The 14,149-nt window shown below is 46.1% G+C and overlaps 1 protein-coding gene across 3 annotated transcripts in view; it reads right to left on the bottom strand.

Annotated features, from left to right (window-relative positions):
• RAB5A (RAB5A, member RAS oncogene family) overlaps positions 1-14,149 on the bottom strand; it is a 300,874-nt gene that overhangs the window by 238,338 nt on the left and 48,387 nt on the right. For all 3 annotated transcript variants that reach the window (XM_069648878.1, XM_069648879.1, XM_069648880.1), the window contains exon 2: positions 13,126-13,386. In XM_069648878.1, coding sequence (XP_069504979.1) covers positions 13,126-13,288 — 163 coding nt within the window. In that variant the 5' untranslated portion in view covers positions 13,289-13,386. The remainder of the gene's footprint in view (positions 1-13,125; positions 13,387-14,149) is intronic.

Here is a 14,149-nt window from a genome sequence, read left to right on the forward strand (position 1 = left end):
ACATTCACTATGAATTGAAACAAAATTGCGACTTATGAAGAAACAGTACCAGCACTGTCAATGTGCCTTTCGCAACAGTGCAAACAAGTGGCAGTTTACATTTTTTAATAACACAATGGTTCCCTAGCAGGCAGACTCCTTCTTGGGGAACATCAGCAGGATGCAATAATCTAAATGTATTTTCAACATCTGTGATACACATATGGGGGCTCCAAACACTGTTCCTGGCCAGAGCCTCCAAGTGTCACAGCAACTGATGCTCTATAGTCGTGCAACAAGTTGACAGAAATTATTAGATTTACCTACTATGCCCTTTGCCACATGTCTATCGTCTGAATCAACCCTTCATCCCACAGAGATCAAAGTAGCAGCAGACTGCAGGGATTTTGTACAGCACAGCCCACAATACATCATTTCTTGCACATTCATCTTTTTTGGACAAGCTTGCAAATTGTATAGCCTCAGGCAGAGCTACGAACATTGTGTTAAGTAAGATGTTCATAGTAATGGTAAATCTTCCTGACCTGTGTCAACCCCAGAACGTTTTGCTTTACTGGTGAGTGGGAAACTTTTTACACACACAGAATATTTAACTCTTTTTATGGGTGTCTTTTTTTTTTTTTAGACTCTCCTCACTGTCTTTTTAAAGTTATCCTCTTTGACAACGTTTTGGCAATAAGTGCCTGTGGTTGCTGGGTTGCCCTAGGGGTTCCCCTTTTAACTTTCTTTGCCTAAACTTGAGAACTACAGTTCGCAAGGGTAGAAAGGATCTTTGGAACCCCTTTAATTTTTTTGGGGGTGAAACCAGCACACCCCACCTTATGTGGAGTGCTGGGGAGATGCAATGTATCCCCTTTCACACTAAAACTGTAACAATTCTGTAACAGGGATACGCTTACCTTTAATGGCTGGTGGCAGTGATGCCTTTTACTAATTTGGTGCACCTTCTTTACCACAGGCTGTGTTCACAGCTGCAGTAAAGGCACCCAAGGGTGCTCATTTTACCAACATGGCCCCCGTCTTGTTTTTTTGCCATTTTAGTGTTCCTTGCCCTTTCTTCTTCCTTCTCCTGACATCCAGGGCGGGAAATTCCTTGGTGTGATTATCATCTTCGGCTTGAGTCCCCTAGACTCCCCGCCCAGGCTCCCGTCTGTGAAGGCAGGAAGCGAGGGAGGAGTCCAAAACTCTGCAGTACTTTTTCTTCCTCCTTGCCTGAATGGGGAAAAATCCCAGTGGGCGGCTGGCTGTCCTGATGGGACACCTTCGTCAAAGTTTAAAGAACTGCTGCAGTAAGTAATTAAGCCGATGTATAATGATGGTATTGTTTTTATCAAATCATGCAGCTGCAATATTTGTGTAATGTCTGATGCTTCAATGTGTGCGGCAGGAGCCGATGGTGCACACCAGGATGTGGTCTGCTACTTTTAGCACATCTACATAACTTAAGGGGCTTGTGTAATTGCACCTGGTTTTAATCAATTGTAGACCTGTATGAAAGTTGCTTTAATGCATCGAATTACAGATCACTTGTTTTATATAGGCAGTGAACTGCAAATTCTCATTTCTGTGCCAATTACCTTCAACCTTAGAGACCCCCAGCTCTTTTGCTGGACTTTACGACTTTTTAATTTTAACCCTGGAGTGATACATTTTTCTCACTCAGTATTTTGACCCGATTTGGATTTTGTGTTTACAGTGTGATAAACTCCACAGGCATCTACTTTTTTTATTATGGTGACAGCACCTTCAGTGCAGTATCACAGAGAAATCCTTTAGATTTCTCATAACGTTTAAATACCTATTCTTGTGTGAACCAACGTTCCCCAGAATAGTAAAGTGAAATGTACTTATACTTGCCTTTTCTCTTTGTAGGTCCAGCACACACCAATGTATGTGGAGTACTGGGGGGTTACCTAGTAGCCCCTTATCCTACATTCTCAATTAACATTTTTATGTTACCCTCACTACTTTAAATGGCTGGTGGCAGTGGTTTAATTTTCCTACCACTGTGCTTTACTACCACAGGCTGGACCCTCAGCTGCAGTACAGCACTCATGGGCGACCATTTTGTGGAAATTGCCCATGGTCGTCTCTTTTGCCATTTACTGTTTGTGAGGTCTTTCTTGGGTTTTACTCTGTGCGTTGAGCCAGGTTTGAGCTCGCTTCGTTTTGCCTTTGGCGGGCTCCATTGAATCTGAAATGCAGGATGCGATGGAGGTTCCTGAAGTTCCGCGGTCCTTGGTCTCTAGGTGTACCTGAATGCAACCAGTCCCGATAGGACCAGCCAACCTGATGGGCGATTAACAGCCTAGGCTGTGCATGAATGGGAGAAACCTGCAAATGTGAGTGTTTTGGGACTAGAGGCAGTCTCTACCACTCTTCTTCAAACTAGTGGTACTGTTTAGACTTGGGGTACATACCTCATTGTCTTTTAGCTGTGCTTTTCTCAGTTGGGAACTGCAGTGGCTTCCTTTTAGAGTAGAGTAGATTCCAACTCTGTTTCTCACAGGCTTAACAGCTTGTGACACTACAAGTAATTTTTCTACAAACTCTCCAACTTTGTGCAAGACTTTGTTATCCAAGAAGTGCCTCAGATACATAGACTTGTTTCAATTGACTTTGGCTGTCCTGGCTCCCTGCAGACTCTTTGTTAGGCAAGATTGTATGCAGTACCCTTTGGGTGCACTACAACAACCCTGACCTCCTGGCAATAGAAACCCAACCTTTGGTATACGTCTGCACTACACAGGTTGGTAGCATGTGGCGCAGCCAGGCTCATCTCAATAGGGGTCAATGTGAGCTGTATGGGAGTTAGAGATTCACAGTGACAGGTTTTCAAATAAACTCTTACACACAAGGTTTATTGATAAAACTATAATTTATCAGTCAGTTACAATAAGCCTTCTTCAGAAGGGAGCAATATAAAACACCACACAAATATACTTCCAAAATACACACTCTTAGTTATCTAAATCAGCAAATACCCATTTAGGATGTCACACAAGCCCTACCTACACCCTCAGGTGACTTCAATAGCTAGGGTGCTGTTGACACCAATATATCACTGTTGCATTTAGAATATTCTTGGGGAGTAGTATTGGAGAGAAGAGAGTTCAGAAGTATTCACAGATTCACAAGCAGGTAAGTACTTTCAATACAACCCCTCAATGCAAAGTCAGTTAACCCTTTCCTGGAAGGAAGGAAAAACATAAGCAGAAGAGACATTCAGGGCGCCTAGGCCAGCCAATGTTAAGTTAGCAAAAGGTCAAGGTGAACAGAAGCACTTCTTGCAGGCAAGTAGAAAGTATTTTCCAATGTCTAAAAAGTCTTTGTAGAATAGAAGCAATCAAAGTAGGGCCATAATGGCAGTAAAAAGTCAACCACTGCAAGCAGCCATTCAGTGAGGAAATGGTTACATAGAAAATGTTACATGAGAAGCTAGACAAAGATACTAAGTAACCCCTCCAGCACCCCAATGTAAGATCGTGTGTGCTGGGTCTAGAAAGTTACAAAATGTACGTAAAGTCAAATTCACTTTGCTGCTCTGGGAAACAGTATCCCAGAGAAGGATTTAAACATTTGGGAAATCTGAAAGACTTCCCTGTGGCACTGCACTGAAGGTGCTGTGTGACACAATGTAAAGGATGATGCCTATGGAGTTTGTTAGACTCCATAACCAAAAGAAACAGTGTACAAAATCACATTAAGACACGAGAGAGTGAGAAAAAGGGTCTTGCTCTCTCCAGGCAAGTCCTCAAAATCTAGCAAAGTTGCTGGGTGTCTCTAAGGTAGAGGGAATTAGCACATTTCTGAGAATTCTCCCTAACACTCTTCTAGCCCATTGACTGATCTTGTTTGTCCCTCATAGGTGGTGACTTGGATTGAACTGTTACTGCTGGGAAAGGCTTGTCAAGATCTCATTGGAAGATTCAAATGGCCACACATATACCGAGAACCTTTTTAACCTTTTTCCTTCCTTAAACCTTTCCTTTCCTTTCTGCAACCTTAGCATCTGCAGAGTATAATTAGTGCGATATATAAATGCCATTACCGTCCATGTAAAGGAATTCACCTTAGGGTGTAAGAAGCGTAAGAGTATCCACTAACTAAAAATAATTTCCAGAATTAGAACAAAAGTATATTTTATTATTACATGACTTGCCTCTTTAACAAATGCTTGTTTAAAACTTGATGTTAGACTCAAGGTTTCACTTATACATTATTTGTTTAAGTGTTACTTGTATGGATTCATTTCATTGCTACAGCTCACATTTACCCCTCTTGAGATAAGCCTGGTTGCTCAGTCACACTACCAACTTGTGTAGTACAGACCTATACCAAAAGGGGGGTTACCCAATACCAAGCAGATTAGTGTTGTGTAGCCTCACACAGTAACTACATCAATTCTTACCCAACAGCAGTTAAAGACGAAATGTCTCTAAACTGTTGCTGGATATCAGGAATTGTATACCAGCATTGTAAACATGACTGCACTGTGACCATACTGGGGATGTTGGGCTCTGTGTACTCAATCATACATGGAGCACTTTACGCTCCTCTCACTGCCGACCGCTCTAAAAAATAGCAGCATACTCAGTCTTGTGCTCTGGCTGGCCATCTATCTCTCAATTAGAACTCAACAGTGGCATCACGTCTGCAAAAGAGCGGGGCTTAAGGTTAATAAAAAGGTGTAGGACCGATGTTTTAGCCCCCTGCCTCGCCCCCCCAACACAAACAATTCAAATTTGGGAAGCATATTTGACTTATTTAAAAATGCGATAACTAGCCCATAGTGAGTCAAATTAAATATTTTAAAAGCAGCACTCCATTGATCTAGTTCCTATTTTATCCTGACCATAGTCGTGTCTTTCACTGAACCCAGATTATCGCCACAACCCCAATGAAGACCTTAACCGTTCACAATTTTCCTTTTTCTTAAATGGCAAATGTAACAAGTACAAACAAAAAAAGCAAAATAATGTAAGATGTAGCATTCTTTTTTTGAGGAATAATCTATTAAAAAAAAAATACTTTGTGAAACAAATGTTCCAATTTGCACCAAGGCAGTTCCAGAACGTTTCAAAAGCATCGTCATTCGCTCTCGCTGCCTCTCATCTCCCAAACTGAATGCTCTTCGTCATTTATGAAGAAAGAAAAACGGGATTTGTAAAACTCACAAATAAAGAAGTGACCCAAGCATTTTAATATTTTCCAGCTATTTTATGCCGTGCACACACAATTAACCCTCAAACTAGCAAGACCTAAAGGAGAAAATCCAGATTTACATTTACTTATGAGCACTGCTGCCACCTAAAAGACAGCATTGGAAAAGTGCAGTACAAATACTGCAGAGAAATACAATAAATAAAATACCAGAAGGAACGCTCGCCTGGATGGTCGGGTACCCTTGAAATGTTGCTCGACCGTCCTAAAAAAGTATTCGCTAATGCAAGAGAATTTTGCAATCCCTGAGAAAGCACCAGGAATAGCCTCCTTTCAAAACCCATGAACTGGCCATTCTACAGGAAAATACCGCAGAATAGGGTCTAGATCTCACCTACACTCCTGGCAGAGGTGGTGGCCATGAGGAAAGCAGTTTTCCAGGAGAGGAACCCGAAAGGGGCGTGGTGCATCGGCTCGAAGGGGTCCCCCTTGCCCCATGAGCCTTGTCAGTAACACGTTGAGTTCCCACGCCGGGGCAGGCGCCTTCACCGGGGAGGAATGTTGGAAACAGTCCTTTGAGGAACTCGGGACCAAAGAGAAGACCGTCCTGGAGACCTGGTGTAGCAGGAGATAGCCGCCAGATGCAGCTTGATAGAGGCGTGCGCCAGCCCGCCTTGGCCAAACACAACAAGTATGGAGAATCTGTCCGCCACCACGTCGCGAAACGCTTCCACCTGTGCCCATAGCACTTAAGAGTCGACTACGCTCTGGCCCTGGCAAGGACCTCCCCGCAGTCCGCCGGCAACTCACACTACGAACTAAGGCTGCAGGAGCCAAGCCTTCAGGTTCAGCAACCATGGGTCGTGATGTAGGATTGTGCCTCCTTCTCTGGCAAGCAGATCCGCCACCACTGACAGCTTGACCGGGGGTGACGTGGACAGACCGAGAAGATCCGGGTACCAAATCTGCCTCGGCCACACCGGGGCGACGAGGATCATCGGCACCCTTTGAGTTGATTGAGGACTTGCAGCAGGAGAGGGAACCGTTACAGGAACAGGCCTTCCCACAAGAAGGATAACGCGTCCCCCATGCTCCTCGGCTGGTGGAACCTGCTGGTGAATTTCTACCATTTAGAATTTGTCGCCAACAGGTCGATCTGGGAACTGCCCCACTGGCGGAAAAGGCAGTCCACTTGATACTGCCGAGCGCAGCTCCTGGCTAAGGGCGTCGGCGATGGTGTTCTTGACCCCCGTCAGGTGCCAGGGGATGAGTAACATCTTGGGCGATGGCCCAGTGCCACAAGTCCTGCGCCTCTCTGGAGAGAGGCTGGGGATCTGGTGCCCTCCTGCTCCTAATGTAGAACATTGTGGTGGTATTGTCCCTGAAGACCCTCACCACTTTGCCCTCAGGGGACGGAAAGAACGACTTGAGGGCCCAGAACACTGCCTGCAGCTCCAGGACATTAATGTGGAGATCCCTCTCCTCCGGCAGCCACTGGCCTCTGGCGTGGAGACATCCGTCTGGGCTTCCCAGCTCTCCAGGGAAGCGTCTGTTGTGACCGTCTCCTGGTACAGGGGGCTCTGAAAACCTGTGTCCCCAGCGATGTTGGAGCGCACACCCCACCACCTTATCGCTCGACGGAACTGCTCGTTGAGCGCAATCTTGTCTGCGAAGCTTCCGGACACCTGGATCCACCAAGCATTCAGGAATTCTTGAAGGGGTCCCATCGGGAAACTGCAGAGTTGGATCAGGTGGATGCACGACGACATGATGCCAAGCAGCGACTTGATGGTCCGCACTGTGGCGGTCTTCAGTGCAAACAGCTGTTGCACCTTGCCCAGCAGGGCCGATATCCTCTTCCGAGGGAGTCGCCAGGCAGGAGACCATGTTGAGCCTGGTCCCCCAGGAACAGCGCGTTCTGCGATGGTATCAAGCAGCACTTTGGATAGTTGGCAGAGAAGCCCAGATCCGTCAGCCGGACGGTCCTCTCAGTGTATTGTACGGCTACTTCCATTGACTTGGCCCGGGTTAGCCAGTCGTCGAGCTACAGGTACACGTGCATCCCCTGCAGACGCAGATGGGCCGCCACTGGCTTCAGCTTCGTAAACACCCTGGGTGCAGACTTCAGTCCGAAGGGGAGGGCCTTGAATTGGTAGTGCCTTCCCTGTACTACGAAGAGCAGGAACTTCCGATGCCTCTCACGAATGGGGACGTGGAAGTATGCGCCCTCTAGATCCAGCGACATCAAGAAGTCTACCTCCTCCAGTTGGCCGAACACGTGCTGCAATGTGACCATCCAGAATTTTTGGGACTTGAGGTATATGTCGAGACGCCACAGGCCCGTACTTCCTGCAGGTGCTGAGGGATGTGCTTCTCCTGCCGGGCCAAGGTATCTGCAGACACTTCTGCTGGAAGTCTAGAGTGTGTCCATGAGCGAGAGCATCCAGCACCCATCGGTTGGTGGAGATCTTCCTCTCGCTGAGGTAGCCCGGCAGCTGGCCTCCCACTAAGGTGCATGGGGGGGGGGGGACCAGACGTCCTGGCCGGTTCAATCTCGCTTCGGGGCCTGCATGGCGGCTTGGGAGCAACGTCCGCCACCTCCACAGAAAGCCTTGGAACGGCCTCTGTAGGACTCCTAGGTCGTGGACCGGGAGGGTTGACTGTAAGAAAAGGACCCTCTGCCGAAACCCTTCGACGATCTGCCAGATTTCCTGCCGGAGGCACGAACGGACGGGCAGTGTTGAAGAGTGCCCAAACACGGGCAGTCACCATTCATTCTTAAAGGCCTGCAATGGCTCATAAAGTCTACCCAAAGAGGTTGTTCCCGAAGGGCATGTCCCGAACCCTTGTCTTGACTTCCTGACAAAAGTTGGTGGCTTTCACCCAGCCATAACAACGGAGACAGACACCATTCCACATCTGTCAGAAACCCGTGTCCACGACAAACACGGCCACCGTGATGGCATGGTCTGATGCCACCTCCCCCTCCTGGAGGATGGAAAGCACATCAACCCGCTTGCCATCGGGTAGGAAATCCAGCAGTGGGGCCATTTTAAACCACAGCTTCGCCTTCATTCTGGCCAGGATTGCAGGGGCGTTGGCCGCCTTGACTGTTGACAACGCTGAGTAATTACTTTTGTTCCCATGGCATCTAACTTCTTCCCCTCGCTATGCAGAGGGATGAGGACAAAAACGAGGGGTTAGACTTCTTGCTTGCAGCCGCCGAGACCACCTAGTCCGGGAAGGCTGCGAATGCAGTCATTGGGGTGCGGACTCGGGCACCCAGTATTTTTTTCTCCAGCCGATCCTTCTTGGCTGGGTTTCTTATCAAAGCCAGGCCTTCCTCCCAATCATCATCCAGGAGAGGCAGATGGTCTTCCTCTTGGCCTCACGTCGTTGATATAGGAAACCTTCCTTCCTGGTCTCGTCTGATTCCGACACTCTGGCGACCATGCATGGAACGGCCCCACATCATCCAGGGGATAAGCCCTTGGCTGCGGCAAACCGCCCGCAGTGGCCATGTCATCCATGTCCGTAGTCATGTCCGTCCCTGTGCCTCTGGGGGGGCACGTGTGAAGGTTGATCCGGCAGCCTAGAGTGAAGTTTCCTCTTTTTAGCCAGAGGTTGGTCTGGGGCCACCGGGGTCGTCAGCATCCGTTTCTGAATCTCCAACACCAGGGCATGCAGGGTCGAAAGGATGTCCAGCGATACCATTCCTCGGAGGGGTCGGGCGGTAGGCTTACTGGGCCCTGCGCCGTCGGCAGGTCCACCTTAGTCACCTCTGTCATCCACATTGGGATTATAGCCGTCAACGTCCACCACATCCTCCTGGATTACGTGTACGGACGCCCGGTCCTCCTTGTCCGAAGAACTATCTGTGCCCTGGAGTGCGGTTGAGGTCCCCTTCCCCCTTTTTGCATCCCTGGGAGTTGGGTTAGGGCTCAGGGATGGCATCCTCTTCTCCGGTGTCCTCTCCACTAGCTTGGCCAATGCCTCCTGTGTCGGGGACTGGGATACTGTGGGTACTGCCGGGGCTATCTTGACTGGGTCTACCCCCTTGGCCTTCGAAAAGGGCAGCTGCCACCAACTAGATAGTCGACGACTTCACCTGGGCCTTCTGGGGCAGGTCGGCCATAGTTATCTGCGCCTTCTCTGGCTTTTCCTACAGCTTCGCCGGGTTAGTCGACCCTCTTCGGGGAGGAGCTGGAGCGATGGAGGCAGATTGTGAAGATGAGTGCTCCCTGCGCTGCTCCCTGGACGGAAACAGGCTGGCAGTGATTGGCCTCGTGTTGGGGCCCCACTGATGGAGCACCCGCAAAGGACATAGAAGCCTGCTCTTCAGACTGGGTGGGGAAAGCCCCTGCTTTCCGCATGGGGCAGAGGCCTTAGCAGTGAGGCACGCCATCAGCCTACTGTGAATCCTTCGCGGTTCGTTTGGAGAACCCGAGGCAGATTTGGCAATCCGCTTTCCTGTGATCCGGATGGAGCCAGCAAAGGCACTGGAGGGGTTTGTCCTCTACAAACACATTCCGCAGCTGGAGCAGAGCGGGAAAAGGGAGCTTCCATCCTCCTCCTCAGACATGGCCCGGAGTGCGGAGTAGGCCCGATGGCCTTCTGGAATCTTCGATGAAACTTCAACGATTTTTGCCTTTGCAGGGCATAGAAATTCACTGACAAACTGGTCCCCACATGCCGGCCGATGTAGAGAAAGAGCATACGGGCTGTTTGACAAAAATCGAACTTGTAACTGAAAAAGCGCGAATACGTAGATCAGCTCACAGAGCAAACCGTGAGGATTCCCAACACTGAATGTGCGGTAAAAAATAAAAAACTGAAGATGGCTGCCAGAGGAGGGGCTTAGGGAGAGAGCAGCCATTGGCTGGTGGCAGTATGACCCAGAGCTCAGTGATTGGTTTAGAGGAGAAATACAGTTTGAAAGTGATACTTTCTTTTACTGAGGGTTCCCGGCCTGACGACAGGAAATATTCATGAGCATGTGAATCCATGCTGTACCCCATGATGGAGAATGTCATTTATGTTAATAGGAAAATAAAATCAAAATAAACTACAAATATAACCAGTAGACACGAGATCACAATATTACGTAAACTGAAGTAAAATAAAGTTTAAAAAGTAGAATAATATTGATAAAATACATAAAGAAATATTACAAAGAAATAGTACAATGAATAATTACATAATACATAAGTACATTACAACAATTAAATGACAAAACCTATATAAAGCCTATTTAATTGAAAAACAATATTTTTAGTAAATATTTTCTCACTGTTCGGTAATATATCTTTCCTTGCTTGGAACCCGAAGTATCTTAATTTTAAGGCAACAGCTCCCTCTACCGGTGACAACAGGTGAAGCGGACAGTGTCTACTGCGCATGGCTACAGCGGATAAACATACATCGGGCCTTTTATTATTATAAAGATTCAGGATCTGTAAAGAACCATCTTGCAATCCAATTCACTGAATGTAGCAGCACATTGAATATATTTTTCTTTGCGTTTCTTTACTCAAAAGCATGACTGATCTTTTGTGGGCCAATGCCTGTGGATAGAAGAGGAGTCGGGCTTCATTGTACTCCACTTCCGATTGCAGACACCGTAGATGGCAACAAGACTGTATCCCGTTACCGAAGCATCCTCCTCATTCCCCGGTTGGCTTCGGGTACCAGGGTGAGGTATGCCCCCTCAACGATAGGGGGATCCGAGCTACTGCATCTAGATACAAGCCACATGATGTCAGCCACTGGCGATTCCTTAGATTACCTAATAGCAGCAAAGCTGTCCTGCGTGGTGTACAGGTGACCACTATTGCCCCTCATCCTGTTCTTTCCCCTTCTGCTTGCCTATGGCCAGTTACCTTGTAGTCACACACTCTGAAACCGGAGAATCAAGAAGATGACTGGCAACACCACATTTATACTGAGTGGAATTAAATTATATACTGGCTTCCAAATGAATACATGGAAGGGGTGAGCTTTCATCTGCCCTCCACCCCCAATAAAATGGTCAGTTTGTAGTACTTAAACGCTTTAGTAACGTTGGACCTGTTATGGCGAATTGACTGCCAATTGAATAAAAAGGTACACACCAGTGCAACCAGGAATAAAAATCATAGCCGACAACCATAAAAAACACTAAGCCTTATTGTCTATGAATTCCAAATTACATGCAGAGGACCACCAATGTTAGCACTTACATGCTGCATGCAATTTTAAACGTTGACAAGATTGAGTGGACAACGAAAGAGTAAATGTGAGGTTAACTCGCTTTTACACACCCATTTCCTATCGGTCTCGTAAAAAAGTAGCTGCTGTCTACAAATTACAATTTGCTGGCAGCGTTTACTATGGAATCTGCCTGGTTTTAAGAAGTTGTAAAACCAAGATGGTTAACACAGGTATCCATTTGTTGTACGTTTGCATGAAAACCTAATGCAGGTGTAACAACGGGACAAGATCAGCACAGCAGAAATCGTGTCTTCGCTCACCTCCTTGTCACTTTAATTGGGAAAAGCAGAAAATTGAGGTGTAAAAGCATAACGCCTCGTTTTCACGCTCCATATCACACACAACCCCAATTAAAGCAAGGCTAAAACATTCACTCAGGGAAGTATCCTTGTTGGTTACTAAGGTCAGCACACCAAAATATAGTTTGTTTTCAGGAGGCTTTTGAAAAAGGCACACTGTTGGCAAAGGTTCATTTCAGACCACAGGGAGAGAAAAAAAAACGCACAAAAAAAAGACTGGCAGTACTGCAGCTAGTAAAGAGACTAAATAAGGGGATTCCTAATCTAAAAATGATAAAGTGGTTATTTTCTTATCAAACTAATTTGCAACACCGGATCAAAGCCACTAAACCTTTACCAACTGATATGCTTCTTATAAGACAGGATCACAACGCGACCATAGTTTATACTTCGATGATTAGTGAATTCTCATACCTTCCTTCTTCAAATCCTTTTAAAATCTGAGTAAATCACGTGACTGATGAGAAACGTGCATCCATTTTGAGCCTTGGATACTAAATGAATGCAACTCCATTGGGTTTCATTTTGATTTCAATATCACCCTCCGATCAGACTGGTATTGCGGCATACCACACTTTTGACGAATATTAACCACCAAATGCATTTTTGCGAAATGTACCACTTTTTTTGTTAACCACAGATGCCAAGTTTGGGTAAGGCAGACAGGGTGCGAGTCTCCCCGCTTTCTGTGGTAAAAGAAATGATTAACAAAGTGAAAAGAAATTTGGTGACGTTGCCATTCAGCCCAAAAAGAAAAACCAAAAAAAATAACAAAACACATGGCAAACATTTATAGAACCGATATTGCACGTTATGTTTTCTACATGTTTGGTCAAAAGCTGAATAGTGATGGATTTAATAGGTTGGTGATGTTAAGCCATCTCAGGAATTTAAATGTCTGTGGCCTTGGGTTATTCAATGTAGCTGTATGAATGCAAGGGTGTGTCACATGTGCAATAAGAGTCTCTGAAAAACTGTCACATGTGAATGAGGCATTATAAAAAGGTCATTGTATGGATGCATATGTGAATGAAAAAAGGAAGGGAGAAGGGCCAACTTATTTCGGGGATGTCCTGTATCACCCCCACTGTAGCTTGCAACAAGTTCCTCTTTCGAAAGCTCACCAGCCATCCACTAGGCTGCGATGGGGACAAAGGAGAGTCGCCTAGCTTTCGTTGCTCTTAAGTGCCAAATAGGTCATTTATTGCACCATTCTACACACCAGTATTCATGGTTGGAAGCACTACCCTTCTGTATTAGACAAATTAAAATGCATATTTAAGAAAATGTCGGTTTTGCTAAATGAACCCCACTGAAGATGGGGAAACATAACGAATGAAGACACAAAACAGCATTATACTGTGTTCCGCTTTGCAGTACTGTGTCATCATTGCTACCACCATTTTCTTCTTACCTCCAATAGTACTCTCTTGAAATTCGTGAAATTGGCCTTTGACAAATCGCAGCACCAAACTGGACTTGCCGACAGCAGACTCTCCCAAAAGCACAAGTTTAAACTGACAAATTTTATTTCCAGTATTTGGTCCATTGGGCCTAGATGCTCCTCGATTAGCCATGCTGTTTGGAGTTAGCGTCTCACTTCCAGGAAAATAAAAAAAGGAAACTGCGCCAGTATTCAAATGTTACTCTTGTCCTTTCTTCTGTTGCTGTTTCACTGTTCAAAATAAAAAAACAGACATTAACACATGCCAAAATGTAATGGTAATAACTTTAGATATGTAAATTAGTTCTAATCAATATATCATTTTGGTCACAAAATACAGAAAAATAAAGAGGAGGCTGGGATCAAAGGACAAAATCAGTGATATTATAGAATTTTAATGCATGCGTTATTTTAATAATATAATTGGCAAGGCCCTTTTATTAAGTCTAGGGCTGGGAATGGCATGACTACCTAACTTTCCAAATAGTTAGGTGCAAGGTCTTAGTGGGTGAACTGCCATTAGGCTTCTTCACTACATACAACGTTGATACACACCCGAATTTTACCATGCTCTGAGGTGCGGGACAGGGGAACCTGGAGCCACGCCCGTTTTTTACAGTCAGGGTGTTATACTTATTACCTTCTTCAGTTTGCACCCCAAGAGTGCGAAATGAAGGGCACCTGAAGGAAATATTGCTCTACCTTGCCGACACTCATGAACAAGTCATGTACCCTCAAAGGGTTTGAAGGTTTCAAAACGTCCATAAGTTCACCCCTCAGTAGATCAGCCTTAGAACTACCATTTGGAATCACAAAAGGATTCCCAGACTTGCTATTTGGCCTCAGTGGACTGTCTGGTCAGCCCCTTGCAACCCCCTCAACCCTTAAAGTCTCAGAATTCTACAGAAAAAGAGTTAATCTCCGGACAATTCTGCCCGAGTCAAGCAGATGTTAGTCTGAATTGCTTAGTAGTACCTTGTCATTGCTACAACAC

This window comes from Ambystoma mexicanum, chromosome 2q (genome assembly GCF_040938575.1).
Source record: "Ambystoma mexicanum isolate Mex_15411 chromosome 2q, UKY_AmexF1_1, whole genome shotgun sequence".
Classification (NCBI taxonomy): domain Eukaryota; kingdom Metazoa; phylum Chordata; class Amphibia; order Caudata; family Ambystomatidae; genus Ambystoma; species Ambystoma mexicanum.